The sequence below is a fragment of the Carassius carassius genome, chromosome 22 (assembly GCF_963082965.1).
Source record: "Carassius carassius chromosome 22, fCarCar2.1, whole genome shotgun sequence".
NCBI lineage: Eukaryota > Metazoa > Chordata > Actinopteri > Cypriniformes > Cyprinidae > Carassius > Carassius carassius.
The window spans coordinates 11,727,731-11,755,442 of NC_081776.1; the positions used below are offsets into that span (position 1 = coordinate 11,727,731).

The 27,712-nt window shown below is 38.3% G+C and overlaps 1 protein-coding gene across 1 annotated transcript; it reads right to left on the minus strand.

Annotated features, from left to right (window-relative positions):
* LOC132098571 (plexin-C1-like) lies at window positions 1-26,230 on the minus strand. Its single transcript, XM_059504638.1, has 32 exons — window positions 25,208-26,230; window positions 24,933-25,058; window positions 24,628-24,762; window positions 24,132-24,232; window positions 23,894-24,002; window positions 23,647-23,806; window positions 23,458-23,569; window positions 23,285-23,378; window positions 23,083-23,121; window positions 22,559-22,689; window positions 22,297-22,476; window positions 20,615-20,735; window positions 20,084-20,254; window positions 19,759-19,920; window positions 19,542-19,647; window positions 19,361-19,462; window positions 18,624-18,727; window positions 18,494-18,535; window positions 18,273-18,397; window positions 15,702-15,900; window positions 15,457-15,603; window positions 7,193-7,358; window positions 6,912-7,012; window positions 3,860-3,935; window positions 2,624-2,658; window positions 2,081-2,176; window positions 1,775-1,938; window positions 1,488-1,638; window positions 1,283-1,423; window positions 1,105-1,179; window positions 385-835; window positions 1-251 (listed from the first exon to the last, which is right to left on the minus strand). The coding sequence occupies exons 1-31, from the start codon at window positions 26,117-26,119 to the stop codon at window positions 731-733; spliced, it is 4,488 nt and encodes a 1,495-aa protein (XP_059360621.1). The 5' UTR covers window positions 26,120-26,230; the 3' UTR covers window positions 1-251; window positions 385-730.
* Window positions 26,231-27,712: the final 1,482 nt, after the last annotated feature.

The window sequence follows — 27,712 nt, forward strand, 5'->3', positions numbered from 1 at the left end:
TTATATTATAAGTTATAATTAGTAAAACCAATAGAGGGCGACAAAGTAACACAGGTTAACGGTGATCACACTGTCGTGCAAGTAACACTCTGGCATAAAAATAGACACATTATATTAGTATAGTGCAGACGAAGACAGTTGAATAACTATGCAAATTCCATAAATAATATGTTTAGTCCATTTCCAAAAAAGATTTCAAAAAGGAGAAACATACTATGCTTGGCCTGGCAGATTAATGCATTACAGGGAAACTCTAGTAAAATAATATATGATCCTGTCAAACGTGCACAAACTACTAGCTACTACTAAATATTGTAGAAACAAAATTTTCTGTAAAGTTGCTTTGTAACGATTTGTATTGTAAAAAGCGCTATACAAATAAACTTGAATTGAATTGAATTGAATGATTTAAAAACAGAAACAAATCGAATTAAACCATATGAATCAAGTTTTGCATTGCAGTGCATAACAAAGTCATGGGTTTGAGATGCACTGTATAGGCAGCTCAGTCTTAGTCCAATATTAGCTCAACAATGAGCTCCTCCCAAACTTGAAAATTCATCAATATATATATTACATTCACTTGGTCTCTACAGAATCCAACAAACAGAAGTGAATCTTCTCTAATATATGGCTGATAATGTTGACAGTTTTTATGAGGGAGATGTGACCAGCTTTAAATAATCAAAATGCAGTGTGAATACTCATTTGAATAACAAGATCAGGAATTTCAACTCCAACCACTTCGTTTCATGGTTTCAAAAAGCTCCTTCACATTTTCCATGTCCTCTTTCAACCTAGCCGGGGCATCTGTCTGATCCAGCTTCTGAGAAACCTGTAAAGACCGAACATTAAAAACGAAAGTTACGCAGCTGTATAATTACTTGGCTAAATCGGAATACTTAATCATTCCTGACCACACGACTTTCAGATGATTTCTAGGGGAATCCACAGTATCAAATCTCCTTTCTGTTTTAGTTCAGGATGTGAAAGTGCTGTTACATTTCTTTTAAGTGGCCTAATAGGTTTTGTTATTAGAATTTCGGTGGCTTCAATGTGCCTTGAAATCCTTTGAATGCACAAAAGATAACACAGGATTCGTACCTCACTGAAGTAGCGGAGCATGTATTTGCAGAGTTCACGCAGAGCAGCAGACTCATTGAATTCATTCTGATGTTTCTGACAAAGACATTGAATAAGCGTTAAGGCATTTTGGATTACAACCATCTTCCTATCAAGCCGCTTTTCATTTAATCTCTAGGTAGTGTCTGAGAAATTGTACCTTCGACTCTTCTTGAAGAAATATTTTCAACTCTTGGCTGCTAATAGAAGGCTGGTCCTTTACTAACTTGTAGTACGACTTCACTTCCTGTTTGTACTGCGGGATGTCTTTGGCGTAGAGTAGCTTATTGGTTGGTGAATGCTGTAGGAGAAAAAGAGAGTCAATAATGATCTCTGTGATATTCATGTTAGGTTTCAGTGGTTACCTTGTCCAGGTTTTGCTCAGCTAGGGAGAAGGAGTCCATAAACGCCTGAGCGATGACAGACAGACAGCCGTCCAGGTGAGGCGTCTTCTCCATGTCACTGAACACAAAGTTAGGGTTCTTGAGGATGTTCACCCAGAAACGAAGTGGAAGGCTGATGGGGAAATTTGGTAAACCATATTAGTTGTGCATGAACATATAAACGTTAGTAAATCTTGTGAGGCATTAAATAGTCAGCAGTCAGAGCAGCTGCTGGTGGAGCTATGCAATGAATGTGTGTTATCCAGCACCTGTTTGTTTTCCAGATGTGTAGAACATCCGGATCAGAGATTTTTTTCCTCTCTGCTTGTGCATCCAGGAAGTCGAAAAAGTACTTGACAGCCAATGGGGCCTTACTGTTTGGCAGACCCCAGATACTCTTAAACAGATTCTCCACAAAAGAATGGACTGCCACCTGGTGGACACAATGAGCTCATATTATATATACATATTGTGTACATAATATAAACTCTATATATGTCTATCTATTTATATCTGCATGTCTGACTACATCTACATCTGTCTATCCAACATACAATATATAATAAAATATTCACCTTGGTGGAGAGCAGCTTGGTGAGGTACATCTCTTTGAATTTTAGTGCTTTTTTCTCTGGATGTTTGCTCAGGTCGGTGTCGATATCTGGATCAACCTAAACCAATCGAAAAGTCCATGTTACTATGTTTATTTGAAATCGTCTTTATTCTAGTAAAGTTATTTTAGAACAATGTCTTCTTATATATACCATCAGTGTTTCTCATATAAATGTTAAAGCTATTATGTCTCATTATAAGAAGAGGCAAAATGGTATCTTTGAACAATTTAAGCGATACAAAGATTCTTATGTTTAGATCTATTTAAAAAACACTTCCTCTCAAACAGGAAGACGCTGACAAAACCGAAAGTATCACACACCTACAATTTCTTCACTGCATTCTCTCAATGCAATAGCAATTAGATATAACACATGGACTCTCAACAATGACCCGTGGAGGAAAACACAACACAAGTCATTACTTGACAGATCATTAGGTGTGTCAGTGCAATGAGAAGGACACACCAAAACCAACATTGTGCAGAAGTATACATGCCAACTCACCAGATGGAAGTACTTGACAGCGAAGTTCTCATCATCTGTGAAACAAAATACCATAATGATGAGTAAATAAACAAGCTATGTAAAAGCTGATCTTGGCCCAGCGGTCATGTATTACTGTGCTTTACACTGAATAGAAAATCTGTTACAGTACTCATCTCTAGTGTGGTTACAGTGGGTTTGAGTTGGAACTTAAAAAGGCCACATGCTGGAACCCAAATTTGCACAATGCAGATGCGCTCCAAAAGATACCATAAACACACATGCAAACATAACTAGAGGTGAAGAAAACATGTTCATGCAGAGAAAAGAGAAAAGAGACTTCGCCAACAGATTTAGCACTTGATGCCACCACTTCCTGTGCACACGGCCAGATTCATCATTGTGCTCCTCTATTAAAAGGTTGCCTTAACATTTGGCCTCTTTGTTAATAGCACCAGTTCAGCTTGACAAATTCATCAGACTTTTGAAAGTGATGGTTCACCCAAGATATAATAATAATAATATTCTAATAATTTACTCATCATCAAGTAATTTCAAACCCATATGACTTTTTTTTCTTTTTGTCTGTGGAAAACAAAAAATGATGTTGTTTAGCAGACTGTTAAAGCTGCCTTTGTCCATATAAAGACATTAAATGGGGACCAGTGTCTGTCAAGCCCCAAAAAGCACCATAAAGCATTCATAAGGCTACTGATGTCATATGACAGCTTGTGTGAGAAATACACTCAAATTTCAGACTTTCATGCTCTTTTTTTGATAACACTCGTGACCATTGCTTTTTTTTTGTATGTAATATGAAGCACAAATATTCTGCTAAACCATTATTCTTATGTGTCACAAGGAGAAAAAATGTCCTGCAGGTTTTGAAAAAGATGAGAGTGAGTGAATGATGACAGAATTGCCATACTTTGGCTGAACTTTGCCATTATTTATTTATTTATTTTTCAGAACGCTCACAATATATGTTGCAATACTGAATGTTTTGAAGAGTGGGGGGGGGGTGTTGCAAAGCTGCAGTGGTAAGCTAAATAGGTGTTTCTAGAGAACTTCTAATATGAGTTGTCAGTTGTACAGATATTAATGCTCGGAATGCATTGCAAATCCACTTTAAGTACAATGATAGTGTAACAACAAATGCAACCGCAAAATAAACCACCCAGAAATTAATTGATTTTGAAATTGGGCATGGCATAGTTTCAGTTGACATGGTGAGTGATAGGAGGAATGATGACTCACCCTTTACACTGCTCTGAGAACTCAGTGGTGCATGTACTTTTGTTGTGATAACTTTAATGCATGCTCCATCTCCAACCTGGATGGAAAAAATATATTTAAAAACACAAACTCTGAAAAAGCTGAAAAAATAACTACTGTGCTGCAGTAGACTATGGATGTGTTGTAAGTTTCCACAACAGTTTAGCATAGTCTGGGTTTATTTGGCCTTGTGATACAAGCTTTGCAAGTGAAAGGTCATTCTCAAATACCCCGAATAAAGCCAAGCGCCACCCTGAGAACATAAAAATACTGTGCAAGACTAATCAGACAAACTTCTTTTCACTTTCTGAATCGTATCCTATGCCCTATACAGTGCACTCCGTGCCACTCAACAAACAGTAATTCTGTCAACAGCAGCTTCAGCATTTATAGTATAGGGAGTGGGACGCTTCAGATTCTAGACAGCATTTGATAACACAGAAAATCTGATGAGAAGCTGTGCAGAGTGATATCTTCAAAATCACTGATAAATATTGGCGGAAGTGAGAGACTGTACAGTTTGAATGCTTATATCTTCTAAATGCGAGTCTTGTCAATAGCGTATACATAAACTTAAGGCTATAATATTCATACTAAAAGCCAAAAAATATTTACTTTGATTTCATGGAGACTTTAATAGCTGTAAGGCTAATTCACACTAAAGACAATAACTACAATGATAATGATACCTATAGATTTTTATTAATCATTCTAATTGTATGAGAGTACTGGATTTCATGTCACAACTATAACAATAACAGCACAGAAGAACAATATCACTGTAATCACTTTCAGTACAACTTTTTCAAGCTGATTACTGATCAGCCAATCAGAATCCATTTTGCTATAATGAACTTTTAAAGCAGGAAATGACTGCAGAATGTTTATTAAATGTAGCTGTCTTTACAGTTGTCATTCTTGGAGTGAATGGCCAGTTGACGAATTACAGTTAAAGTGACTTCCGTATGGGCTGGGAGGTTGCTGCTTGCATATGAGACCGTCTTTGGAAGACAGTGATTGGCTGGCTGTCCAAGAAGAAAAATAAAAGTGCTTTAGGCTGTATTACAAGCCTTCACTTTGAAATTACAGGGATAATTTTTCCTGTTTTACCATACACTCTCACACACACATTATATATATATATATGTTCCCACAGTACAGTTATTTACAGGGTGACAACTGCATCCTATAACCAAACTCACACCGTCTATTTTCAGGACACTTTCATTTCTGGTGCTATGGCATTTTTAAACTGTGTTGGAGATGTTAACGTGTCTCTAATAATATCGGTCACACAGATGATCACTGCACGATCTAACAGGTAGTGTCTAATTATCTCAATGTCATGCATTGTGTGCAAATATATTTCTTCTCATTCATGTTTCGTTGATTTTCTCCACTGCTAAAAAACTCTTAAATGTCCTTGTCAATACTCTTAACAATTTCGGACCTTAAGAGCTCTTTTAATGGTAAAGATGCTTTCTGAATTACGTTTTTTCTTTACTAGGATCTTTTCTTTAATATTAAGAGGAAACATTCACATTTCTAAGATTTTTCTCAGAATACTGTTACTAGGAGCAACTCTTAGCACTTAGATTTTTCTAGGCCTGTATGAATAACACTTCTCAGAAATGCTCTCAAGAATAGTCTTATGCTTTGACTTAAGTGTCAAAAAAAAATTAGTAAAAAGCAGGCCTTTTCTAAGAGTAGGGGACTTTTTGAAAGAAGCTAAAAGCGACTTTCAGTAAAGTCTAAGACTGATTCTTAAGTGTTGACTGAGGTGACACTTGAGTGTTGTGAACTAAGGACTAAAATGCTGTCAACACAAAATGGCTGACCTCAAACTGTGAATCAGCAAATAATGAGCCTGCTCATGTAAAGTCAGCAGCACAACACCAATCATTTAATGTAACTACAATAATATTATTTAATTAAGACACTAAAACTTTAATATTTAGATGTATTTTTTAAATGCTTTGCATTGTGCAAAATTATCAAAAAATTATTACTGATGCTTTTTTCTATTGGTATGCATCCTCATTTACAGTTGAAGCAATGATGTGAACATGAGTTCCAGAAAAGCCCACAATCCTCACAAAAGTGGATTGTTTTTGCAATATGGTTTGGTGGTCAGTTGGAAATTCAATAAACTGCCATATAGTAGTGGCCTAGCAGTGCTCCGGGTGTGTGTTGACGGTGTGTTCACTTCTCACTGCTGTGTGCACTTGGTTAAATGGGTTAAATGCAGAGCACCAATTCCGAGTATGGGTTACCATACATGGCAAATGTCACGACTTTCACTCCCATGACGTCATAAAGGCAAGTTCACTGATCTATATAAATATAAATACAGATCAGTGAACTCACCTTTATGAGGTCATCTAGCAACATTTATTGATCCGTTTTAGCTACTTTTACTGGAAAGCAGTTGGCAACACTGGTCAGGATTTTTTTTTTTTTTTTTTTTTTTTTTTTTTTTTTTTGTCCTTTGTATTTTAATGGTTTAAGTGAAATGTGGGGTCATAATTATTTATTTTTTTATCCACACTTCCCTTTTGGCCACTGTTGTGTTTGGTGAAGTTAGTGACACAATATGTAAGACCCTGCTTACAGTGTCATCATCGCTGCATTGCTGCATTTTTCCAATTTACCAACCAAAAAAAAACAAAAAAACAAATTACAACTTTCATTTCTGCAGTTACTGTAGAGCGTTGACTTGTTGAGTGGAAGAGGTTATTTAATTTCTTATTTTGTCAGTTAAAAAAAAAGCAAGCCCATAAGGCCAATATGTCATATTTACATAGTCTTTAATATTTGCATATTTATTCTTAAGTCTAGGTATAAGAGTAAAATTACGTCATTCTTAGATTTTTGACACACTTAGGACTAAAATTTTATTCTGAGTGCCTTTATACATATTGCCCCTGGTCTCTATATATGACCCAAATGGGATTTTGTTTTATCAGCTGTCTGTAGAATATACTCCACTTCTCAAAAATGATGTTTACACTATTTTTTGTTCTCCTGCGCTTACCTGATAATGTTTTAGAGTGTTCAACATGGTAACATGCCCCCGAATCTCTGAGGTCTCATCGACTTCCTGTAGCATGACAAACTTTCCTTCCTTTTCATATTCTGTGAGTGCACAACAAAAAACAGAGAATACAAACAAGAATTAGATCAGCGCATATTGCGACTGGCAATCTGAAACTGTGTGTTACCAACATACGTCTGATCTATAAGGAAGTTAAAATAAAATAAAATAATATTATAATCATCAACTGTGAGAAAGTGAGAAATATAGAGTCCACTAACCGATTTCTATATCCCTGATCGGCTGGAAGGGGAAACCAAATTTGCGCTGAAAGGTCTGTAAGATTTTCTCCTTGACCTGTTGTATTGTGTCACATGTCAGTGCGTTGACCTCTAGGGGTTCACTGACCTCTCCTCCAGTCCCCACAGCAAACACCACCTTCAGTTTCTACAGGGGGTGAAAACAAAAAGCAAACAATTTAATTACTAAAGAAGAAGTTGGAATGTTTCAATCTATGACAGTTTTTCTTTTAAGCATGCTGTTATCATTAGTTCTAATTCCAATTAAAGCACTGAGAATAATGAGCTCAAAGTACCTATTTATTCATTACAATTGTGGTAGAAACTTATATACATATATATACACACACATATATATTTATGTATAAATTATTTAAGGAAAACGCATCCAAAGAGCTCCAAATAATTAAAAAATATGACGTAATCGTCTTCAGTTCCTTTTTTCCTTTCTGCTGAAGCCTGACTGTTCACGTTTGTGTAGCTGCACAAACCAATGGCGTTTTAGCCATTATTGGCCTACCGCTATATAAGTCGACCTGTAATGCCATTCATCAGATCATTCAACTAAAGCGACGATCATCAATTTATGCAGCTTGTAGTGTGACATAACACTTGTTCCCTTACCTCAGGGAACTGAGGTTACGCTGAGTAACTGAAGCGTTCCCTTTCGAACGCTCACTCCCAGTAATGCATGGGAACGAATCCAATCATGCCGCACTACAAGCAACAATTAGATGCTGCTCTGCGAGCCCAGTGTAAGAGCACTAATAAGGGATTAGGCATTATCTCGCCCATGTCCTAAGCTTAGCTGAGGGCATGAGAACCACTAACCATATGGGAGGATTAAACAGATAGAATCCGCGCCTGCAGAGCTATGTTATGTTATAGAATCTTGCAAAAGTGGTTGGCGATGACCAGCCGGCAGCTCACTGATAGATATGCCGCTGGACCACGCCCGTGAGGAGGACATTCCCCTTGAAGAGTGGGCTCTCACACCAATAGGGCATTCCAGTCCTTCTGATGCATAAGACAGAGGTATTGCATCAACAATCCCGGGAGACCCTTCTGGTGGCCACCATAGCAAATAAACAGCTGTTCAGAATGTCTAAACAGTTTAGATTCCACATAGACTCTCAGAGCCCTAACAGGGCAGAAAACGTTCAGTCCCTGCTCGCCGTCTGCAGTGGGGAGTGCCAATAGGGATATTAAGGCGCGTTTCCACCGCAGGAACTAGGGACTTTGGGCTGGTACTCTGTGTGTTTCCACCGGAGGAACCAGGAACTAAATAAAGTTCAAGGTAAAAAAAATGCCCCTCAGAAAGTCCCTGCTGGCGAGGTAGTACTTTTTCAAAGTTCCGGAACTTTCGGGGGTGGGACTTGGGCGCTAAACATGCTGATTGGTTGAGTTCACGCAGCATTGTGATTTCAACCACCATTTATTCGGATAATTTTCAAATTATTACTGTTACTGTGTCATGAAATGTCATTTTAAAAGTATTTCAGGTGAGAATATAGTTGTTTAAAACTCAAATCTGTGGTTTATATATAAAGACAGCGCCTATTTAAAAATGTTTCTCGCCGATTTCAGAGACGGTCAGCTCCACGCGATCTAAGTGCTCAGTGCTCATGTATCCGCCGAGAGCACTCTCACCTCGGCTAGACCTTCTGATTTGTGCCGCTGGCTCTGATGTCTCTTTAGTGGTTAAATATAACAAATAATTCTTTTTGGGTAAATCTAACAGGTAATCTTTGGTCTGTATTCAATCTATCTATATGTTAAAATGAAAAAAAAAGGAAAATTGATATAATATTCCATTTCATTGTAATGGCTGTATATATATATATATATATATATATATATATATATATATATACACATTTCCCTGAATTAAGTACATTTCTGCGGCTATTATTATGTTTAAATTAAAACTGAAGGAGGCAGTGGTATTTCATATCCTTTATTGTTTTATTGTAAATATACGCGGACAAAACACTCCCGATTGGAACGCGCAAAGTCTGAACTACCGAAGATGCAGGTCCAAAATCAGCATTCTTTGTATTGAGAAACACGCACAGATCTACGTCACCAGACTATATTTGCCTAATCTTCCTGGTACTTTAGACCACGGTGGAAATGTAGAAAGCAACAGGTCTGGGGGGAAAAAGTTCCTGGGGAAAAAATTTCCTGGTCCAAATGTTCCAGGTAATTTTGGTGGAAACGCGTCATTACTTGCTTTCTAAACGGAGTAGAGAGCACTTTAGGAACATAGCCGTGTCTCGGTTTCAAAATGATCTTGCAGTCATTGAGCCCAAACTCAAGATACGAGTCACTGACCGACAGTGCTTGTAAGTCACCCACACACTTAGCCGACGCCAAAGCAAGGAGAAGGGCCACTTTAAGCGATAAGGGCCGCAAGTCAGCTGAACTGAGTAGCTCAAATGTTGGCCTTTTTAAGGCCCCTAGGACCACAGATAAGTCCCAACATGGCACAGTCTGAGGGCACCCTTCATTAATTTAACAACCAAGTTGTTTCTGCCAATTGAATGGCTGGCCTCAAGAGAATGATTCGCCATGATGGCCGCCTTATATACTTTGAGTGTGGATGGGGCGCGCCCCTTATCCAACAGCTCTTGCCGAAAAGTCAGCATGCAGGACATGTCACATGAAAACGGGTCCACTTGCCATGCAGTACACCAGTTGAGGAATAATTACAATTTCTGGTCATAGAGCTGTCTCAAGGATGGTGCCCTTGCCTCAAGAATGGTGTTGTTTACTCTGGCTGGGAGACATGAAGGCTCCATAACTCTGGGTGGGGATGCCAAATCATGCCTTTCGGAGGGAGCATCAACATTTCCAGGCAGTTGATATGTAGGCATCAGTGCTGAGCTGTCCAGGAGCCGAATGGCGGATTGCCCTCCAACAGTGGGCCCCACCCAGAGTTGGAAGCATTTGTATTGATCACTTTCCTTCTGGAGGCCACGCCCATCCTCACTCCTGTCTGAAACAGGCAAGAGGTCTTCCAGGGGGTCACATCTTCGATACAGCAGCAGTCCGTAAGGCCGAGCAGCCTCTGAAAATCCCTCAGGGGGCATGTCGTCCCCGGTGTGAGGGAATCCGTCAATTGCTGAATTGTCAGGGACTGATCTGGCAATATCCATGCCTGCATTAGGGCGGAGTCCAGAACCGGTCCCCAGAAAGACAGTTAATTGTCTGGGCAACAAGTGGCTCTTCTGTGGGTTGATGACCAACCCAAGGTGCTCCAAATGACTGAGCAGCAGCTCTTTGTGAGCGTTCAGTTCCCATTCTGATCTGGCTAAAACCAGCCAATCATTGAGGTAGTTCAATACGTGGATTCCCATCTGCCTGAGAGGAGACAGAGCTACGCCTATGAAATTCATAAAAGTGCATGAGGCCAGGGGCAGTCCAAATGGAAAGACTGCATACTTATAGGCCACTCCCTCGAACGCGCATCTCAAGGACAGTCTGTGAAGAGAATGACTGGTGCATAAGCGAGCTGTTCAGATGTCTGAGATCCAGAATGGTCTCACATTGGAACAAGGACATAGCGTCTGAAAAAGCCTGACTTTTGCAAGCAGTGCTTGCACTTCCTGCCAGAGAACGATAGATTCGTTGTCCGGGACAGAACATTGAACCATGCCTCTGAGGCAGGGCGGCCTGCAAGCGAACTGCAGCGAGTAGCCTCATCGAATTGTTTCCAAAACCCATCTCGAGATTCCTGTAATGGCTGCCCAGGCCATATAAGGGGAGGCGAGGGGTTTTATTTTCTAGAACGAGAGCTCGCCTTGAAGAAGCGGGGAGTATACGTTTGTGTAAGTGATTGCGAGAGGATGAGGAATGTTGCTCTTTAAAGTATTTGGGTTTGCTATTACAGCGGTAAAATATTCTGGCATGCTCTGCACCTGCAGGAGGCGAGAACAGGGCCCCTACTTTTTCTCTCTAGTGCCTCAGGATGGCTTCAGCGGCTCAGGGTCCAGCACAACTCAGCACAACTTGATGCTTCGGGAAGGGGAAGCACTTCGCCGGCCTGGAGTGCTGTTTCAGGGCAGGCTCCATCTTTCACTGAGGCTGATGCTGCACCGGCATTGTGGACTGGCATCGGGGTTCTTCTGGTGGCCCGCAGCCACAGTGCCAGGGCTTTTAGGGAGGAAGTGACGTAGTGCCTGTGACATCTTCTGAGCCTATGAAAACCATTCAGTGAACCCATGTACAGCAGAGCCCTGATCTCTGTCAGTCAACCAGAGGTGGCGCTCCAACACCACCAGGCTGGCCATGGCCTTGTCGATAGCTTGCGTTGTGGCTTTTGTAGAGCGGAGAGCCTAGTCAACAGTGGTGTGAGCTGCTGCAGTAGAGGGGTTTACCCGTACTGAGTAGGGGGCTTGCCACGTCTTGGTAAGCTCATCATGGACGGCTGGCAAGAACAGGGCTGGGCACTGGCAGGAAGACTTCATCCAGTAAACCATGGGCGGGCTTATCCGGCGCCGACCACCTGAGGCCCAGATTCTCCACGGCCTTTGCGAGGACGCGGATTAGCCCGGCATCTGGCTTCTTCCTGAGGGGGCAAGGCTACTTCGAGCTCCTCGCTGGAATCACCCCCATTCCTCCGTTTCTGATGCCGCCAAGGACACAGAGTCATCGGCAGTGACGTCATCGATGACGATATTTTCCTCGGACGTGCCGAATGAGACCAGTCCGCTCAAAGCTGAAGAGGGGCCCTGGTCTTCATTCACACCAGCGTAAAAGGATGTGGGGAGGGCGTGGCACGCGAGTACTGAGTCCCTTGAGAGCCCCTTGCACGAACCACACTTGCAGTGCAACATTTGGAACAATGCGTGCTGGAAACTTGCTCTTTGGAAATTGCTTTTTGCTCGGATGCCGGACACCTGCAGTGAAGCTTGCGTTCGCTGCTTCGGCTTCTTCCACGGCGGAGAGCAGAGCTGAAGCTTCTTTCATGTTTTTTTTCTTGCAGAAGTGTCAGCAAAGAGATTATACTCATCGCTGAAGGAGAATAATCTGATGAATGGTGCTATGGGCCGATTTATATAGCAGTTGGCCTTGCACCTTTTGGCTGGCTTAAGCGCCATTGGTTTGTGCAGCTACACAAACCTGAACAAATCAGGCTTCAGCAGAAAGGAAAAAAGGAGTTTCCCATACATAACGGGAGTGAACATTCGAAAGGGAACCTTATATATAAGTGGTGATTGATTCTGAATTGATTCTGTGCTAATGTTATGAGCACGGGTAAACAGAAGGCTTGAATCAAGGCCAATCCTCACCAATGATGCCATCACGTCAAGCGCAAAAGAACGGTAAAGCGTTTTCTTCAACCAGTTTATTGAATCGAACTGTCCGAAAGAACTACTGGTGATCCGAAAACCGATGCAACTGGTTCTTGACTCGTGAAAGAGTCAATCTTTTGTTCATTATCTGGCTCGGCTCGGTGTTCATCTTCAGTTCTCTCTTCACAGCAGTTCAGTCAGTGTACTGTTTGAGTAAATGAATTACTCCCGGATATTGGTTTGTTTTAACTCAGAGGGAGTGTCAGCCACATTAAAAAAGTTAACAGCTTAAGTCATTTGTGGATTAATGCGTATTGGAGACTCAAACCGTTTCAAACGATTCAGTTCGATTTGGTGAACTGGTTCAAAAAGATCCTGTTACATCGAATGATTTGTTCGCGAACTGGATATTACAAACTGCTTTGTTTTGAACACTCTCACAACAGACACGGAAGAGAAGACAATGGTGAATAAAGTCGTAGTTTTTGCTATTTTTCCAAATTTTTCACACTGTGAGACCTTGTCTCAGACGACCAAGACCACAGGAAACAGATGATTCTTCTGCACAATCTGACTTTGCTGCAGCCTGGAATTGAACTGCTGGTTTCGTCTGGTCAGAGGAGAACTGGCCCCCCAACTGAGCCTGGTTTCTCCCAAGGTTTTTTTCTCCATTATGTCACCGATGGAGTTTCGGTTCATTGCCGCCGTCACCTCTGGTTTGCTTAGTTGGGGTCACTTCATCTACAGCGATATCATTGACTTGATTTGCAAATAAATGCACAGACACTATTTAAACAATGTATTTTGTTTAAAGTGCTATATAAATAAAGGTGACTTGACTTGACTTATAGAAAAACCAACATGCCAAAGAATCATGATAAAATCATGATATTTCTAAAAATAATAATTATATTTTTATGATATCGCCCACCCCTAGCCGATGGGGAACGAACCAGTACAGACTACAAACCGCGATTGTGTCCTCAAAACGCCATTTCACCCATGCCCCTTGGGAGGTCTGTGCACGCCACTGTTACCCAAACTGATACACAAATTTAGCAACTACCATACTAACTATTAATAAGCTGCAAATTGGAATTTATTGAGGCAAAAGTTGTAGTTAATGGTTTTTCAATAGCGAGAATTGAACCTTAAAATAAAGTGTGACTGTTATTTATTTAATATCATGTACATCAAAACATTTTAAACTTTTTTTTTTTAAACATTGAGTCCGTCCGGGGGAGAAAGTGGTTAGAAAGTTTGACTCCTAACCCTAGGGTTGTGGGTTCAAATCTCGGGCCGGCAATACCACGACATAGGTGCCCTTGAACAAGGCATCGAACCCCCAACTGCTCCCCGGGCACTGCAGCATTAATGGCTACCCACTGCTCCAGGTGTGTGTTCACGGTGTGTGTGTGTGTGTGTGTGTGTTCACTGCTCTGTGTGTGCACTTTGGATGGGTTAAATGCAGAGCACGAATTCTGAGTATGGGTCACGTCACTTCGCTTTTTAAAAATGCTGTATCGACTTAGAATGGCAGTTTTTTAGAACATAATAAATGCACTAGAATTGCATATGACTATGCAGTTTAAAGACTACTTCTTTTTTTTTTTGTTTTTTTACTGCAATTTCCAGTAAAGCAGCAGAATACAACTTTGAACAATGAGTTCAAATACCTTCCTTTGGAGAAATGACATTTACTCGCTTGGCAATACAGGTAAAGTCCAGTTTTTCTGAGAGGAAGGCTTGTGCAAAACTGATATCCTCTGCTGAAAGCAGAATGCAGAAGCACAACCAGTCTAACAGTAAGAGACTGCTGCTAATATTTAGCAGAAGATAATCTGGTCACATTATTCTGCCCACAAGAAATAATTTATCTTTAGTTTTGCTCTTTGTGTTATTAGCAAAAAACTGTTAGAGACCCAACCATCCAACCACTACTAAAAGTAAGAACTGCAGGTCAGAAAATAATTGAGAACAGAACATGACAGGAAACAAGAAAATTATAAATAAAAATCTCTAATGGCCCAACATTAAAGAGATAGTTCACCCAAAAATATAAATCTCTGTCATCATTTGCTCACCATCAAGTTGTCCCAAACCTGTTTGAATTTCTTTCGTCAGATGAATGGAAAGAAGATATTTTATAAAATGTGAGTAACCAAACAGTTTTTGGTCCAAGTAGACAGTATCTTTTTAAGAAATATCTTCTTTTATGTTCTACAGAAGAAAGCATTCATACATGTTTGTAACAACTTTAGGGCAAGTAAATGATGCAGATTTATTATTTTAGGGTGAACTTTGTTTTATATTAGTAAATTAGTAAAGAGCATCTACAGTCAGAAAATAATGTTTCTTGTGAAAGAAACATTGTGCAACGAAGGAGAGGAAGTTACAGGGTGCCTTCTGTGGTTTAAGGATGGACATGACGGCAACAAAAAAAGCAGAAGCTTATGAGCATATGATGTAAGAGGTTTAGAAATGTACACAGCTAACAATAAACTTCTGCTCATTGAGCCTTCCGTCAATCAAAGACTTCTGCATCACGATTTCCACATCACTGTTTCCACAAACATGTTTAGAAACATGATCAAAGGAATAAATTAAAATATATTAACATAGAAATCAGTTATTTTAAATGTGAATAATATTTGACAAAATTACTGTGACTTTGACAAAGTTTCCGTGTGTTTTGGATTAAATAAATTCAGCCTTGAGGAGCATAAGCTTATACACCACACTGACCTTTTAACCAAACGTTTTCAGTGGTTTTGAGTGCAGGAAGGGAAATATTGAATGTTTTTGAATAAAATGGGGAATTATTAAAACTTGAATGTGGCTTGCAGATTTCAGAAAGGGGTTTCTAAAGTCACTACTTTTAATAACCGATCATTTTTGCAAACACTTCCTCATTTGTATAAAAGAGACAGTAAAAGAGGAAATACTGACCAAGGCCTCAAAGTCCTGGGCTTGGCAGAGAAGCCAGTCCTCGCTAAGAGTGTACAGAGCTTTCTCTGTCACTGAATCCACAGGCCCTTTAGAGATTTGCTGAGTCAGAGCTGACACCAACAAGAAGAGAGGTTGTCCAACTGATTCCTATGTAGGAAACACATGTTTTGTGCATAAACATGTGAGCACATATGAGTAGTAAAATATAATATGTGCTTTATGATTTCACTATACAATGGACGGACCCTGAGGAAACCGTACAGACAGACGGACACCCAGTTGGTAAGAAGCTTCTCCACTATGGACTCTGTGCGGCGCAGGAGAAGTTTGGGATTTGCATTGCTGGACTGGTCCATCAGACTCTGCAGAAGGTCCTCCATTACCTCTGTGAGATAAAGCAGGTCTCCATGAAAGGCCAGAGTCAACAGAGATGCCACTGTACACCTGAGAGAGAGAGAGGAACAGAAAGAGAGGAACAAAAACACAAGGTATAAAGAACAGAAGAAAGATGAGTAGATAAAGGGTCAGACACTGAGTGCTACTGTTACACACCTGTCTCACACATTTATATTTAAAATGCAATCAGAATCTAACCATGGATATTGCATTTTCTTGTATTATTGTTTATTTATTTTTTTAATATTGATGCTTTGAAAAACCATCAAGCCAATAAAGTATTCTGAACAAAATTGTTGTGTTTTATTTTCTTCATTTAATCTTATATATTATTTAGCAATTGTTTTACATGTATGCCATTTTTATTATATTTTTATATTACTTATTATTTTGCAATGCTAGCTATTTTTCTTTAATCTTTAATCTAAATTATTTTGTGGGGTTTCATGCAATATTTGTCTTCATGAATAAGAGATAAGACGGAATGTCTCCATTTCAAGGTTTTTTTGACACGCTGTTCTGAAGCAGTTTGATATAACAGTTATCAGATTTGCACTGGTCAAACAAAGTCTGAGTGTTGCAATATACACAGTTAAGATTACACAATAAACCCTGTGCATTTTTTAGCATCATAACTTCATTTCCTGCTTCCTGGTCCTCAGGCCTCCTCCCAGATGGATAGAAGAGTTTAAGTTTAAAAGGTTTTGGGTATTTGACGAAATGCAGTGTAGCTGATTTTGGATAGGCCTATCATACAAAACTCTTTTTTTAGATACCAAACAAAAGGATATAGTCTAACAGGATAGAATTTAGAGACTGGTTACAATATTTTTGCAGGGAGATTCGATCAAACACCATCAAGCCAATCAAGTGCTTTGAAACTAAAACTAAACCTATTAAAGGAGTCATATAAATTAACATTTTTCCTTTCTCTTTGGAGTGTTACAAGCTCTTTGTGCATGAAGAAGATCTGTAAAGTTGAAAAGACTAAAGTTTCAAATCCAAAGATATATTCTTAATCAAATCTGCCACACCCCCCTAAAACGGCTTGTTCAAACACGCCCCCACTCGTCTACATCACTATGTTGAAATATTTGCCCCGTAATGCCCCCCAAATGTTCACACAAAGAAAGAAGGCTTGTTTTCAGTAACCACAGTTAAAGCAGCCATGTCAGGGAGATGCTGTGCATCTAGATGGATGCAAAAGCACATCATTTGGCCTTCCGAAAGTAGATGCATTTAGGAATCTTTAAGAATACTTACAACAGAACAGAAGCACATTTTATGGACGACCGTTTCATGAACCTAGGAGAGGAGGTAATTCTGACTTTGCTACGACAATCTGGCACTTCTGAATCAGGTACTGTATGTATGTTTTTAGTTTAACTCTTTGAGCAGTACGATCCCACATATGGGATTCTTATTTCCATGCCCCTGGGAGTATGGTCCCACATACAGGATTTAGAACGTTCGGTGACGTCACATAACTGTCAAATTCAAACTGCGTTTTCGCACTTTGGCTGGCGCTGAGCCAGAGAGAGACGTGCAACGCTCTTGTCATATTATCACAACTATGCAGTGTTCTTAACAACATAATGCATATTTTAGGTTTCAGACATTTAAATACATATAAGTACTAATAAAACAATACATTTAGAGTTAAAAAATACACACATATGTCTAGGGAATCAACAATAACAATCGATTCAAATTTAATTTGCAGATGTGTTTTATACACATCAGATACACATAGTGTAAGTAACTATAAAACTCACTCTATTCTTCACCCAGTTCACCAGCCACTTATTACATGTATTTCGGGAGAAACTGATGAATTCATGTACTCTAAATCTCACTGACAGCAAACATGACGGCGCCCTTCTCACATTACAGATCATGATCAAGATCATTTAGAAAGGTTTTTAAATGACCAAACACATTAATTTATTATTTACATTTACATATTTGTGAATCGGAATATCAGATTGTTCATGACCGGTATGCAAATTAGTGAATATTTTTAATAAAAAAGGAAAAGGAAATAAAAGCGATCCATCTGTCATACAGTGTTTTTGTGGCTACGGTGTGTCACGTGACAAGCCTGACGTGTAGCCATTGAAACAGTAAGGGGAAACTTTCTAAAATAGCGGTTGTCTTTAAAAAAAAAAAACCACTCTGGGGGGACCGCTAACTTATTTTAAATTCACCACTGAAAAAACCACAAAAGTTGTTATTATCTGTTTATGCTTCTAAGCAATAGGCATCATGTCTAGGCCTCATAAAATGGTCATTTGACCAGGTTTATCAAATCATCTTCAAATAGAGGTGAGAAAATATTCAAAGCGTCTTGTTTCTCTTTTATAAGTCGCTTTGGATAAAAGTGTGCGCTAAATGCATACATTTAAATGTCTTCAACTCACTTGTCTTTTATGCTGAAGTTTTTCTGCTCCTCTAATGCATGCACAAAACAGCTGAGAAACTGCTTATCCCTGATCAGTGCAGCAAAAGCCTGACATTTCTCATCAACCGTTGTCTGCTCAGAGTCCTAACCACAAAAATATGACAGAGATAAAACATTTAGTTTTACACAGTGTTATGCATTTATATTTCATACACTACAAAAGAGAGTGCAGCATCTTACCTGCCCAATGTCTCTGATCATGACTGTGGCCAGAGGGCCAGCCTAGAGAATATATATATTAAACAAACAAATACATAAAGTAATTCTACAAGAAAAAAGGAATTTCAGATAGATAAAAAAAATAGTGAACCTCAGGAAAGAATATTTTTGAGGCAAAGTGCTTGTAGTCCAAGAAAGGTATGGCTCCAACATTATCGATTAAATCCGATTTTTCTGTCTGCAAGTCAACAAAGCCTGCCAAAACAAACAAGCAAACAAACATAAATGCATAATTTAATCATAAACAACTAGACATTATACAGTTCTAAGAAGTATGTCAGCAATATAAGCATTAAAGGTATAGTTCGCTCGTATGACAGTTAGTACAAGCTAGAGATTAGTTTATAAAGTTAAAGTGTGGACATTTTACAAAAACTCAATGATTCACTTCAGGAGGTCTTTATCACCCATCCCTCCCCCCCCCCCATATGGGAAACTTTTTACTATGGATGGATGCGCTTTATTGGACTTCTTTTGGACTATATAAAAAAACACCAATATTTTTTTTTATATTTTATTGACTGCCATGCACATTGCTTATGAAAGTAATAGTTGCATGATTTAAGGTATCATTTGTGTCCTTTGCATAAATGTGCATGAGGAGTTACACAACAATGTTGAATATTTAATATTTACAGCTAATATTGCCATGCACATTGCTTATGAAAGTAATAGTTGCATGATTTAAGGTATCATTTGTGTCCTTTGCACAAATGTGCATGAGGAGTTACACAACAATGTTGAATATTTAGCTGTGTTTATAACTAAGCTTGAGCTACATTGATGCTTACAAACGCCACAAAGACCGACATTTCAAAGATGGCCAACCTTGTCGTATATCCCTTCTGATGTTGCTTTCCAGCATTTCCAGTTCCTTGTTCATTCTCTCATTCATTTTTCTCTGGCTCTTACGGTGAACAATTACTCCAACTAGACAGATGAGCAAACACTAAGATTAGTATCTGAGGACTATTGTGTAAATATGTGACGTTAAGCTGAAAACACTTACCAATGGCACCCAGAATTATGAGCAGAATCAATGCAGCAAAGATGGATAAATATATTATTTTACCACTTTGAGACTCAAGGTTTTTAGAAAATGTCCCGATTTTTATCTGGAAATTATAGCAAAAGAAGGAAACATTTGTATTTAAGATATATAAAGGTCATTAATAATTGACAATAATTAAGGCAATTTACATAAATACATGAATATTTACACTCACAGTGAGTAAGTCCACTGCTGGGACGGCTCCTGATTCTCCTTTAATCTTACAGATGACGGCATTGGACTCAATCCTCTCCAAAACACACTGATACTTCGGATCTCGCTCTGGACTCATTACAGTCACCTCATTCATACTCAAATTCAACATATCTGCCTTTTTCTGAGAAACAGAGAGTGTGGGATGATTTTGAGGTTTGTGTGTTTCACATGCTGATGTTCAGAAAGATAATAATATTAACTAAAAGTGCCAATCAGGGGCCGGCACGCATGGAACAAATGTAGAATGTAGACTAAAGTTAAACTCATTGTATCACTAAACTCACCTGAATGTTCACCTGTAGATCATTGCCCACCTGTACAGTGGTGAATCCAGTAAATTCTGGATCAGGATGGTAAAACAAATAATCCACACAGTCCACAGTGGAGTTCCCAACATTCAACATCAAGCTAAACTGACCACTGCCATCATAAGGACCGGCGACAAACCACACATCCTGAAAAAGAGAGACAATGAAAATATGATTCTAATACATGTGACATTTAAAGCTGCATGTAAGCTGTGAATACTATTAAAGTCACTAGTCGATATTAAAATTCTGACACAAACAAGATAAGATAATTATTTTTATTTGTTAACTGACAATTAATTTTAAAATTAAAATATTAAAATTCTATACTATTTTGTTTAAATAGACAAAAAACTCTTGAAAACAATTTCTTGAAATGTTTAAGCATCATAAGTTGGATGTCAGTAATGTGAAAGAAGTTTGAAGACTGAAATTATAAATCGCTAACCTCTATGTATCAGATAAACAGCTGTGAGCAACTGCAGAAATAATAAGCACACATCTTACCTCAGAGCTTGTGTTGTTTTTTTGTGAAATATGTTTTTCCAGCACTTTATTAAAGCGATGGACAGTAACTGACTCCACTAATTCCAGATTGCTCCCCTGAAGATGAATCTTCCTTCCACCACTGAATGAAGAGACATTTAACATTATAACATATTATGTGTGTATATATATATATATATATATATATATATATATATATATATATATATATATATATATATATATATATATATATATATATATATACACTCACCAAAAGGATTATAGGAACACCATACTAATACTGTGTTTGACCCCCTTTCGCCTTCAGAACTGCCTTAATTCTAAGTGGCATTGATTCTTTAGAAATGTTGGCCCATATTGATAGGATAGCATCTTGCAGTTGATGGAGATTTGTGGGATGCACATCCAGGGCACGAAGCTCCCATTCCACCACATCCCAAAGATGCTCTATTGGGTTGAGATCTGGTGACTGTGGGGGCCATTTTAGTACAGTGAACTCATTGTCATGTTCAAGAAACCAGTTTGAAATGATTCGAGCTTTGTGACATGGTGCATTATCCATTATCAGAAACAATGAATGTCTCAACAAAAATCGAGACTTCTCAGACCAGGCAACATTTTTCCAGTCTTCAACTGTCCAATTTTGGTGAGCTCATGCAAATTGTAGCCTCTTTTTCCTATTTGTAGAGGAGATGAGTGGTACCCGGTGGGGTCTTCTGCTGTTGTAGCCCATCCGCCTCAAGGTTGTGTGTGTTGTGGCTTCACAAATGCTTTGCTGCATACCTCGATTGTAGTGGTTATTTCAGTCAAAGTTGCTCTTTTATCAGCTTGAATCAGTCGGCCCATTCTCCTCTGACCTCTAGCATCAACAAGGCATTTTCGCCCACAGGACTGCCACATACTGGATGTTTTTCCCTTTTCACACTATTCTTTGTAAACCCTAGAAATGGTTGTGCGTGAAAATCCCAGTAACTGAGCAGATTGTGAAATAAAGAAGACCGGCCCGTCTGGCACCAACAACCATGCCATGCTCAAAATTGCTTAAATCACCTTTCTTTCCCATTCTGACATTCAGTTTGGAGTTCAGGAGATTGTCTTGACCAGGACCACACCCCTAAATGCATTGAAGCAACTGCCATGTGATTGGTTGATTAGATAATTGCATTAATGAGAAATTGAACAGGTGTTCCTAATAATCCTTTAGGTGAGTGTGTGTGTATATACAATATACAATATATATATATATTAACATTTTTATTCCCCCACTTGTTTTAGCATATGTGGCTTTTGCATGCGCACACAGACACACAATACAACATACTTCAGCAACCAATGGAAGTGAAACCCACCAAAAATATTAAGAAAAGCCTGGTTGTCAGAAAACAGTTTAGCAAGAATAGTCTAATGACAATCTGAGTTAGTAAACTGCAGATCTCAGAAATATGACAAAACACGCAGGAAATTACATAATGACTATCAACTGTGCTTTCATTTTTTTGCATATATATTTTTAAAGCTGATCTCATCAGATCATTACTTTGTAAATATTATTTTTCCACATTAACAGCATTCTTGCTAATGTTATGCCTAAAATGTTCTGTATGATATTAGATTCATTAATTATAATGTGCAGTTGTCATCTTGAGGTGCTGATGGGGTGTGAAAGACAGTGGTCTGACCTGCTCCAGCTGACTGTGGGCTGTATTCCAGTGCAGCTGGGCTGAGAACTGTAAGTGATGATGCTGTTACCATGACAACGGTCGTCAGGAGTAACAACACACACTTTCACTGTTCCTTTAGTTCCACTGGGAGGAATGTGGAACCTTAACGTGTCACTGGAGCAATCAAACACTGGAGATCTAAAGGAAAAGATATACAGTATGATTTATCTGAATCTACACACATTCATATATACACCACTAAACAAACACAGAGTCTCACTCTTTAGGAATGCACTCCAGATCCGCTTGAATACGGATTTTAGTAACAGATTCCAGGTTCCTTCCTCTTAGTAAAACATTGTTTCTGCCATGGAAAGAAACCTTGTTCGGCTCCAGAGACAGAATCACTGGCTACAAAACACCAAATGTTGCACTCAAAAACAAGAACAAGAACAAAAACTGAATATAAACAAAATAACAGAAGTTAAAAACTTACTATATAAAAAGTTATAATTGATTATATAATTTATAAATATAATTTTGATTAAATTTAAATTTAAGTAGTATTACTAGTAGTATTAAGTATTTATACTAGTAGTATTAGTATTTTAAATACACATTGATGTATTTATACATGAATAATTATCTATAATTTTTTAAGAATAATTGTGACAAAGATTCTCTCAAATGAGGAAACAAAATCCTCAGACTCTTCTAAAGTCATATTCATTTGAAATAGGAATATACTGTAAAAACAACATCCCTATCCTGTGACGTTGGGCACATAATCAGCGTGACACTTACATTGTGGACCATCTCAGAGAGAAGATATTTACATTCATCCTAAAGAGTAAAGAAAGAGCAACTCATGTCATTCCTGAGTTAATTCAGTCAACACAATGATAGTTCAGCTATCAACACTGAATTTATATAAGTTTATTAAGGTTTTTTTTCCCCAAATACAGATATACTGAAGAACTGGAATGTAGGTTACACATTGTCTCACCTGTGTGTGTAACTGCAGCCCACTTCCATGTGTCCAATCACAACGCTTGGAGGAAGAGGACCAGTGACACCCAGATGAGACACACTGCACACACCTGCATTTAATTCATGTTATTTATCATTTCACAATAGGAGTTCAGTCTTTCAAAACTCTTATATACTGCATTTACTCACTGTGTATAAGAAGCATTTGGGGAATTTTCTGTGATACTGGAGCAGTTTGTCAGCGTCAGTGTCTCTGTGATCTTCTGATCCTCAATAGTAACTGTAGCAGAGACTCTTAAACCTGAACAGATAATCAAAAATGTTTATGATCATACATTATCATATAGAACATAAAATCTTCACTGACAGAGAACCAACCTCCAGTGTATAGTAGCTGGTCAGAAAAACTACAGGAGCAGTTTGGGAAAACTGCAGGTGGATCAGACCCGTCACACAGGTTCATGGTTCCTGTGTTGAAGGTACATGAGAAGACAGGATTTCCTGTGCTATTCAGACTCAAGGAAAGGAATAGAGTAATCTGTGTAGAAGAGGGCAATGGTTGATAAAAAGCAGTCTTCTAAATATTAACTAAATTATAATAAAGTAAATAATTGTACATGTCTACCTTTCTAGAAGAATTCTCTGCTATCTGAAAAGAAAACAGCCGTGTCTGGAGAGAGTTTTTTGGGATGGACACCCATGAAGTATTTGAACATTCATCTCGAGTAGAACATCTAAATAAAAACAGGATCAGCCAGTATATCACTACAGAACTGTTGCACACTGCTCATCTTGTCTATATTAATGTAGATGCAGAACAGATCTCATGTGTGAAAAATCACATGTGATAAAGACAGACTGACCTGTGTGTGTTCACACACCAGCCGCAGAGAGGATCCAGAGCAGCTCTGCAGTCTTTCAGAGAGCTGTATTTAGCACACTGAACAACAGACACTCTTCTCAACTATATGAACAACATGAGCAGAAAGAGACTTTATGACAATGCGATCTAACGCACATTAAAGTATCAGTAACAGTAACTGTTCAGTAACTGCATAGTTTAATTCAGGGCTTTCTAACTGTGGGACATGGAAGAATTGCTTTTTTCACTGATTAAAACAATGTCTTGGATCAGCTTTTTGGAAGTAGGCTCATAGGGCAAACCATTCTTTTCATATTGCTCATGAAATGCAATATTGCTTTTTACTTACTCATTTTAGAAAAATAATTTTTATATAACTAAAATGTTATATACAGGAATAATTCATTACTTAATATTTTTAAGATGTTTCTACTATAGTAGAATATATACCTTAAATAATTTGTATTGTTTGTTAACTGTAAATTTGAAAGCTTCACCTGTTTCTTAAGAGCGATGTAAATATATCTGAAATCTACTGGATCAAAGTGCATTCTGGGAAACACTTCTCGTTCATCATCAGATTTGAAAAGCACTGTTGGACAGCCTGGAGTGAAATTCTCATCCAACACAAGCTAGAAAAACAGAAATACAAATCATGAAATATGACTGTAGTCATTCAAATGTAGAATTAGGCAACAGCTTAGAGCTATACTGTATGTGCAAATGTAAATGGTGTACAATGAAACCCCATTGAGACTAGTGAAATAAAGGTATGTGTGTTAGAGACAGAAGTGAACGAGACCTTTATAAGTTGACCATCACTGGTTCCTATAATCAGCACAATCCTGGATCCACTTCTAACTGCTGCCACTGCTGACATTGAGCTGTACTTGAACACCACAGAGAGCGGCTGAAGTTCAGTATCACTCTGAAACACAAACAACGAACTGAAACTTTATATTTAGTTCAGTATATGTTTAATCATCCAACAGATTCAGGTTATTCTATCTTTATAGTAACATGTTGTTCTTATTTTTAAAAAGCGTGTATATTAAACAAATGAATACAATATCAAACCTCAGAACCACATGGATTTTCACCATAAGAGCAGAAGCCCTTCACTCGTCCTTTAACATGACTGATGTCGTACAGAGCCAGCGCGCTGTTCTCCGGATCCTGCTGATTCTGTGCACTGAACACACCTGCCCAAATAACTCTGTTCACTGAGGGAATAACGGTGCTGGCGATGAGCACTGGACGAGCTTTATCACTGCAGCATAGTATCATTGAAGCCTGTAGAGATTTGATTATTTCTAACTTTTTTCCTTTAGAGCTGTTCATCCACAGGACGAGCACTTTCCTCTCGGAGTCAGTCTTTGTGTTCAGAAATAAGTAGGATTCTGAGGGTGAAACTCTCTGGAATCCATCGACAAACTCCACATCTCTCACAGTGCTCTCAATGATGGCATCTGATCCTTCTGCATTTTTTGAGAAAATCCCACCTGGTTGAGACTGTGAAGTGCTCAGCAACTTAACAACAGAATACCTGGTATCTGTAAGTTTTGCATCTTCATCTTTTTTCCCAACCAAAAGGTACCTACTGCTACTTGTACCAGCTATGAAGGCAACAGATTTCTCATCCTGTCGAGGTCCTATCAGTATACCACTTTCATAGTAAATACTGTTTGCTATGTCATTTATATCAAGAACTTCACAATATCCTTCTTTAAATGTCCCACACGTTATCAAGGTGCTGTTTTCACCAAAAGGTAGCAGAATGTTGACTCTGTTGTGTTCAGTGGCATTAGTGATGTCTTTGCTCTTCTCCTCAGTAAGATCGTGTCTCATCTGATATAGTCGATGATCAGTAAGAACAAATAACTTACTGTTACCAACTACAAAGTCCTTGATATCTCCATCGAAGTCAAGCACATCACCGCAAATGCAATATTTCAAAAGTAAAAGTATTCCAAGATAGTATTCTCTCATCTTGCATATCTGATGTGCATCTGAAGTCTCGAGATCTTGTCACAGAGATCAACTTCTCTCAGACGCGTGCACTGTGAAGTGAAGTGGATGGAAGTGAAAGCAGCGGCTCTGAGGATGCAGATGACTTCCGCGCAACACACCAACAAATCTGTAGCCCTGATTGCGACATGAAGGTTTGCGGGGTAAGTTAAAACATTTCACGGTGAAACACATTTTATGATGAAACACAAAAGGAAATAAGAGCAAGTCTTTACTCAGTGTATTTAATTTTATTGCCAACAGACTTATATATTATATATATGTTATATATTTAATAGTTGTAATTTTGTTAAGTTCTAAAGTTCTAGAGTTATGCTGCACCCTTGCGGTACATAAACATTTTCAGAGATAGTTTATTGCCATTTAGATATAATCTGCGATTTGATGCGCTTTGGTTAAACTATTTTCTATGTAATTATAAGCTTCACAACTAGTATCATAATTATAGATAAAGGTAACTTGTTCATCTGTATAGCATTGCTGTTGACATTGGCGTGTCTATACAAAAAGACAGTCTCTTATTGCCATCTACAGGAGTAATTACAGACCTAGACTATAAATACAGAAACAGACACTGAAATCCCCATTAATAGCCTACTACACTAATTGATGACCAGAGTTATCTGATATTTATGAATATTAATATTTATATTATAATATTTATATTATATATTAGCATTAAAATTATATATTTATATCAATGCTGTATCATTTCAAAAGGTACATCTTTGTTCCTTATTTACCTCTAAAGGGTACATACTGATACCTTAAAAGCACATAAAGTATTAGTACTGAGTGTACAAATTAGGGTTTGTCATGATGCACACAAACAGGTGATCCAAAATCAGTGTTTAACGGGATAATCCAAAATCATAAAACTTTCCAGGCAAAGGTCAAATTCCAGCAAAGCAGTCCAAAACAAGAAACAAGACAAAAACCAGGAAACACGAAAAATACTGAGTGACATTAACCAAGGACTGTCCACAGACCAGACACTGTGACAGGGTTACACTTTATTTTAAAGTGTCATTGTTACATGTTACATGTATTATTTACTATTGTAATAACAATTAATTATGCTGCATAATTACATGCAAGTAACCATAAGCCAAACACTAATCCTAACCCTAATTATATGGTAATTACATGTAGTTAATTACTATTACTCAGTGCTTAAATGTATAATTACACTGTAACAACGACACCTTAAAAATAAAGTGTAACCCAAATTAGTACCTAAATGGTACATATTAGTACTTTCTGCAAGGGTACCACCCCAGTGACAGCTTTTGTACCTTTCTTTTCTGAGAGTGAAGAGCAGAGCTTGTTGTTTCTGCAACGGTTATAAAAGGATGGTGCTTGATGCATCATTCAAATACCTCGAATTTGCAGTAGAAATTGCTAATATCTTTTTAATGCAATGAAAAATGGTTTTACTTGAAGCTAATATAAGGGAGTCTTTTGGGGTGGATACCCATGAAGATTTTAAACATTCCTCTTGGGTGGAGCATCTAGACAAACAGAAATATAATTTAGAGTGGTTATGTTGTATTT

Excerpts from the sequence above, each read along its gene's own strand:
- LOC132098571 (XM_059504638.1), bottom strand. The coding sequence starts at position 26,119 with ATGAGAGAATACTATCTTGGAATACTTTTACTTTTGAAATATTGCATT. Across the intron at positions 18,398-18,493 it reads TGATCAGAGACATTGGGCAG|GACTCTGAGCAGACAACGGT; the intron begins GTAAGATGCTGC and ends TTTTGTGGTTAG. Across the intron at positions 1,424-1,487 it reads CTGAGCAAAACCTGGACAAG|CATTCACCAACCAATAAGCT; the intron begins GTAACCACTGAA and ends TTTCTCCTACAG.